The sequence below is a fragment of the Pollicipes pollicipes genome, unplaced genomic scaffold, assembly GCF_011947565.3.
Source record: "Pollicipes pollicipes isolate AB1234 unplaced genomic scaffold, Ppol_2.1 Scaffold_6052;HRSCAF=7182_pilon_pilon_pilon, whole genome shotgun sequence".
Classification (NCBI taxonomy): domain Eukaryota; kingdom Metazoa; phylum Arthropoda; class Thecostraca; order Pollicipedomorpha; family Pollicipedidae; genus Pollicipes; species Pollicipes pollicipes.
Window position 1 is genome coordinate 15,293,731 of NW_023596805.1, and position 6,667 is coordinate 15,300,397.

The 6,667-nt window shown below is 53.0% G+C and overlaps 1 protein-coding gene across 1 annotated transcript; it reads left to right on the forward strand.

The window, feature by feature from the left end:
• Nucleotides 1–2,902: 2,902 nt before the first annotated feature.
• On the forward strand, nt 2,903–6,098 carry LOC119104658 (pancreas transcription factor 1 subunit alpha-like). The gene is made up of 2 exons (XM_037228379.1): nt 2,903–3,226; nt 5,166–6,098. The coding sequence occupies exons 1-2, from the start codon at nt 2,989–2,991 to the stop codon at nt 5,636–5,638; spliced, it is 711 nt and encodes a 236-aa protein (XP_037084274.1). The 5' UTR covers nt 2,903–2,988; the 3' UTR covers nt 5,639–6,098.
• Nucleotides 6,099–6,667: the final 569 nt, after the last annotated feature.

Sequence of the window (6,667 nt, forward strand, 5' to 3'; positions counted from 1 at the left end):
ACACTGCAGCCCACCCTTCTGTCACCGGCACCGCCTGCTCCCCCGACCTGAGCGCTGCAGCCCACCCTTCTGTCACCGGCACCGCCTGCTCCGCCGACCTGAACACTGCAGCCCACACTTCTGTCACCGGCACCGCCTGCTCCGCCGACCTGAGCGCTGCAGCCCACACTTCTCTCACCGGCACCGCCTGCTCCCCGACCTGAGCGCTGCGGCCCACACTTCTGTCACCGGCACCGCCTGCTCCCACTACCTGAACACTGCAGCCCACACTTCTGTCACCGACACCGCCTGCTCCCCCTGCGTCAAGTGCCACTTGTATCGTGCCGACGCGCCGCAGGACCGCTAACATGTGGGTAAGGCGTCTGAACGTGCTCTGCAAGCCCTTTGGCAATTCACATTTGTTTGGCACCCCAATCGAACGCGGGAGGCCACATTTCGCGGACATTGCAATACCTTATGAAAACCATTCCGCACTCAAGACCTTCTATTCAAATGACTTGAAGGAAGCCCAGAAGAACGGTTGTGTGGAGTCTCGCTTTTTGTGACGACCAAGAGCTGCGCGGCGGCTGACTGAAAGACGTTCCTTGCCGGACCAGGCTGAGTCAGGCAGCTGCAGCATTTCCAGCCCTATTTTTCCTTAGTACTGACTCGGCCCGGCGTTCCGTCCGTGGCATGTTGATTGCTTTTGTGGGCAGGCTAGTCCTGCCACCCTGCGCATTACCATCTCCAGCCACCTGCAGGTATTTTAGCCGGCGTCTTAACTAGAAACCCACTTTCCAGATAACGAGCAATTGAACTCCAAAAACCCAAATCAATAGCGGAAGTTCTTCGCTGCACAAAGTGAGCGGAGAAATACCATAGGTTTAGCGCTGCGTTTAGCTGCATAATACAAATCCCAGCTCATGCTTCCCTCTATACGTATGTACCTGGCGCCGCCCCTGTCAGCTGATGCACTCGCCCCTGCAACATTTAAGCTCTGCTGGGATGTTACAATCACTTTGTTATCAATAAATTACCTGTTCTAAATCACTCCAGTTGCAATGTGATCCATCGCCGCCCAAATGCCCTTTGCCCGTACCGGCTCTTGTTACCTCCTTTGTCCGCCTCTGTGCTAGCTGCCCATTTGACGTCGCAAACATGGTCGCCAGTAGGCTAGCAGCTGTGATATGAGCAGGCGGACATTGATTTCAGCACCGAAACATACGGCCATTCATCACAGCATTGCCTTGCCTGTATCTCTTCCACATCCGCCGGCGGCTCTTCACGGCCATCAATAGACATGATGAACGGTAATTTAATGTGGGGTAGATGAAATAGCCTATGCTCATGCTAGTCAAAGAGGCCCGAATAAAGAGACAATATATTTTGTTTTACAGCGTCTTCGGGTCTGAAGAAGCCGCAAAGTGAACGGAGCTGTCTGTTCAGCTGGGAAGTGGTGTGAGAGGGCCTGTAGAAAGTCGCGCTGGTTCCTGAGAAGGCCTGTAGAAAGTTGTGAGGATTCCTGAGAATGTTTGCGAGCGGAGTGCCTTGACTTTTTTCGGCTCGACTTTTATACATGAGTATAGGCTACATAGCATATCTCGTTATCATTTTAATTATGCTAAAAAGCTATGCGGGAGCCCTAACGGTCATCTATGATATATTTGATTACGCAAAAGCCTTTTCAGCCACGCACCGCCATTCGGCACTGTGGAAGCTATCAGCCAGTGCGTACCTCCTGCCATTGCGACCCAGGAATTATGCATCAAAGGGGATTAATGGTACCTGAATATGGTCAAGTGACTCCCATTTGGTAGTAAGGACTAACATCAAATTTCGGAGCTCTAGCTCCAACAGTTTGAAACGAGGTGAAAAACAAGTTCGTGTGGGTCCCCGCAAGCAAGTAGGCGTCCTGTCCCTGGCGTACCAGCCATGGCGGGCCCGGACCTGCAGCTGGTCATGCCATGGCGTAAATCCGCGGAACTCTCTAAGCCAAGACCACAATGTCTCAGGCTGCGGGAGTCTTTGTGAGAGCTTTTTATTAAGTTGTGCCGAAGCGGGTTTTTTATTCTTGGTTTTTGAAAACAAGATAGTTCCGAAAAGCATTAAAGAAACAATGTGAAAAAAGTCTGAAATGCGTTAAGAAGTGGGTTTCCATATGCAGGTCATATGGTTTCTCCGAGCACCACTTACACAGTCGCGACAATGATACGTAGCCAATGGCCGTACCCGGAGCCTGAGCCAATGGATACGTAGTGCCGAGAACTGCTTTCGTGCTTGATTAAGAATACGTAGCGTACACGAATACGTAAGAATACGAATACGTAGCTTCAAAAATATGAGTTTGTAGCTTGACATGTAGCTATGTAGTTTGAATTTGCTCAGTTTGAGATACAAATTAATCACGGTTAAGCGCAAGTCTCACGGCGTCAGAATGCTTCAACGTTACCGTGTCAGACAATGTTCTTTGTGAAATGGTTCAAACGCAGAGGTTCATGATTCAAAGCATGCTGGCAGCTTCAAAGTCTCGCAGACCGCTGTCTGACTCCTCTGCAAGGCTCTGTTCTCTATCCCACGGGCTGCAACAGCGTTGAGGCTTTAGATTGGGCATTTCCAGTGTGACGTTTATGACTGGCGATTGACGAGAGTGGGCGTCAGAGGCGCGATAGAGTTGCAGGCTGTCGCGCTGCTGTTCTCTTCACGCTCCAAGTGATGATTCCCCGGACGCGGTGTGCACCCCCGAGTTGTGGGGCTCTCGAAGTCGGGGCACCTTGCTGTCACGACAGCCCCCGGACGGCAGGTGCCACGGCGAGCGCAGGTGGGCGGGGCCAGACTCACCGGACAGCCAATCAGCGTTGAGCTGGCGCGTGCGCCGGTCGCGTGGGAGCTCGGCCCCGCTCGCCAGTCGAGGGTAAGAGCCAGGAGGGGGTGCGGCGCCTCTGTTGTCCGGCGAATCACCTGCTCCGCGTGCTCACACGCCCCGCTCACCCGGCTTGGCTTCGCCGCGACATGTCCAACGTTCTTCAGGACACGCTGCACGCGGGCTTTGTTCTCGGTGACGGACTGTGTTATGAACAGCTACTGCATGAGACGAGCATGAGCAGAGCTTTCCTGAGCCATTACAAGGCGTCGGCGGCCGGCAGACAAGACAGCGCCAACCGCCTCAGGAACTGCGAGAAGCCGATCCCGGGGGAGCTGTGCCCGCACCTGCCCTCGGTCAGGGCCGCCTCTCTTCCAGACATCGCAGGTTAGGAGGGCGGACGTCGTGTTAGCTATGCGTACGACCTGCAAGCCAGACGAAAGAGAAGAACAATACAGCTTACGTGAGAACGGAAAGGCACAAACTTTATGTTGTCATCACTGCTGTGCTGTGAGTGTTGCATTGTAGGCACCGATGAGCGTATGTCTTACTCAACTAATCTGTGAACTGCTTTGACAGTTCACAAATGTTGTGCTTAATACTTAGAAGTTCAAGTTACTAAGAACACGGTTTAATCAAATTTGTAATAGACAGATTAGCAGATGCTTAGAAGCTGTGCTTGAAAATATGGATGTTGTATGGAATGATTATATTCACAAGGATCTCTCAGTCTCACTTCCACTTAGTTTTGGTGCAAATCTGGATATTGGCTCGAATGGCATTTATGACCTTGCAATGAATAGTATTTTAATATGAAGAGCATAAGTGCGGTGGCGGAAGCCATGCGTAGTATTGGTGTTAGAGACGCGTGGATGCGAATTATGCCTGATGGCGCAGCATGTCATGATATGCCGCCAAACGCTGACATCAAGCGACATGAAGACATCTCATCCAAACATCTCGAAGCCTGAATGTGACAGCTTCGAGCACGTTTAGGCGGCTGGTGTGAGCTGGTATGTTTTGTTCCTATTGAAAGGTGGTTTTCTCTATCCAATAAACATTCACGCATTGTGCCAGAATGCTCAAACATACACTCCCAGCCTTCAGCTAGGACCGCGAACATATCGTAAACCCGCATGCATGGAAGGCAATATGTCTCAGCCTTCAGGAGCAATGAGACTGTGTTCAAATGAATCACGACGTCTCTAAAGCGCTCTACACTCTTAGTTACAAAGACACTGATCATCAAAGCAGTGCTGTTGGTATGGTTCGACACCTTTTGAAATGTTTCCCAGAATGATTGTTATCAAACGTCGTGAACGATTTTGAGCCTCAGCTGCAAAGCTCCAACCACTGTTTTAAAGTGCAGAGCGAGATGGTAGCGGACGCTGTGTTCTTTTTTGGTATTCGCCAAAGGTTTTCAGGTCTTGGCTGCCGGAAAAAACACTTTAATTATCTGGAGTGCCTAAACTTTCAAGATATCAGACAACCTCCTTGCAATAGTTTTCCAACGCAAAGGAGCAAAAGTACGCGCCGAGTGCGCCACGACGCTCCCAAGTTTGATGCGAATCCGTCATACGGTGACGTGTTTGCAGAATAAACCTGAGGGCAGTTCTGGCGCACCCTCACTTGATGCGCCAGAACCGCGGGGTCAACACCTCATTTGGCGGTGTTTCCGCTCACCTACCAAATAGCTACGCTATCTCTCATCAGGGTTCTCCTAAAGACGGAGCTGTCTCTTAGCAGGGTTCTCCGAAAGACGGGGCTGTCTCTCAGCAGGGTTCTCCGAAAAATTGGGCTATCTCTCAGCAAGGTTCTCTAAATACGGGGCCACATTGTTGATGGGGCATATGGAAGCCGAATGATCCCCAGCTATAGCAGCGTTGCGGCGAAAGCGAACATCTGAACATTTTCCTTAAAAAATATGATGACTTCACGGCGGCATCTCCGGATATATTTAATCGTTGATTTATTGCGGGATAGCTTCTTGTTCTTGATGACAAGCAAATTATCATCAGCATACACGGCTCAACGTTGGAGCAACAGACCGTCCAATGCCTGTCTCCACTCCTTGCCGACCTGAATGCTCAGTGCAATGGGGGGGGGGGGGGAGGTGGTACACGCATTGAGGGTGCGCGGCTAGAATAAGGTGGTTTGAACGCTCTGGGCACCTACCAGCAGCTTACCTGTCCCAACTTTGACGTGCGTGCACTCAGCATTGCTCTGCCGGTGTACATTCGCCCATTTTGGGTCCGCCGGTACATATTTACCCATCCTGGGTCCGTCAATGTACATTCATGCATGTTCGGTCGTCTTGGCATTCCAGGCAGCCAGCAGCACCACCTCAGCCACCTCAGCCCAGCCAGCAGCCATCAGACGGTCAGCCACTCGGCGGAGACCCGTCTACACCCCTCTCCGTCCGCCAGCCCCTGCGAGCGTCGCTCTCCGCCCGGACCGGCCAGCGGCTCACCCCAGACGCCAGACGCCGCAGTGGACTCGTTCGTGAGTCCACAGCTCCGGGTGGACTCGTCCGTGAGTCCGCAGCTCCGGGTGGACTCGTCCAGGAGCCGCGCGTCGCGCTCAGCGGAGCGGTGGCGTCGTCGCCGAGAGAGCGCCAACTGCCGCGAGCGGCGGCGCATGCAGCGGCTCAACGAGGCGTTCGACCTGCTGCGGGACCACCTGCCGCAGGGCGTCGACTGTCCGCTCTCCAAGCACGAGACGCTCCAGATGGCCATCACCTACATCCTGACCCTGCGCGAGCAGCTGGAGCCGATGCCGGAGGCGTGCCAGTCCGAGTGAAGCTGCCTTTCTCGGCCGCGACCGTCTAGTCAGGCTACGGCTACAGCAATGCTTCAGCGGCGCTCCCGGCGGCCTGGTTCGCCATGTGCCGGCGGCTTCTGCGACGACTGCCGTGCCAAGCCAGTTTGGCGCTGCTCCTCGTGGCCTCCGGAGGCTCCACTGCGCTCGCCCACTCTGCTTTTAGTGTGCTGGGCTGTACCTCTGCCGTCAGCGGTGGGAGCTTTCCTCCGGCCGCTGGCGGCATCGTTGTGAATAACTCAGCCTCGAGCGGTGTTGTGTTGCCCTGCCTGGAGCTGAGTATGATCACGTTCGCACGGGTCTCGGAGAGGCTAAGCAGCCGACGGCGCGGGCGTCTATGTGATGGGTTTTCACTGCCCTGTGGGTGGACGGCTGTGAACCAGGGAGAAGATAAGTTGGCTGTTGTGACCGCGCGACCGGGTGACCGGATGTTGACTGTTGATGTGGGCTGTGAATACAAAGTGCAAATCAAACGACGTTGTCTCTACAAATTTCAATGCGTTTCTGGGCACAGTGGCACAAGATACCTCACAGGCCAATGCATGCGTTTCTGATAGAAACTGCATTTCGGCTACTCCGAACATCACCGCGTGGTGCACGTCAATGCCGGGTGCATCTTGAACACGCGCTTGGGTTTCCCCCTGACTCGTGATCACTTTCACCACTTTCCCCGCCACCACACTCTCCCTCCTCACATTAAATTAGCCATATGACTGAACAATATATGTATATATATATATATATATATATATATATATATATATATATATATAGTGTCTTGGATATCTCAATTAACCAGGTGCCTCCGAGAGACATGATTGAGAATTGTCAGCTCCTCTCAAGATCGGGTCCAATCACGTTTGCTTTGCAACAGCTGTTCGTTTGCCGCTTGCGCCTCTTTGTTTGCATACATGTATTGTCTGCACCAGCCAACTTTTCATGTCTGGGATCTGGTCGGCCACCGTAGCTGAAGCAACAAACGGCGCGCATGCGCGATCAGTGCGTCTGCAG

Coding starts and splice junctions, on each gene's coding strand:
- LOC119104658 (XM_037228379.1), top strand. CDS start 2,989: ATGTCCAACGTTCTTCAGGACACGCTGCACGCGGGCTTTGTTCTCGGT. Junction 3,227..5,165: donor CTCTCTTCCAGACATCGCAG/GTTAGGAGGGCG, acceptor TTGGCATTCCAG/GCAGCCAGCAGCACCACCTC.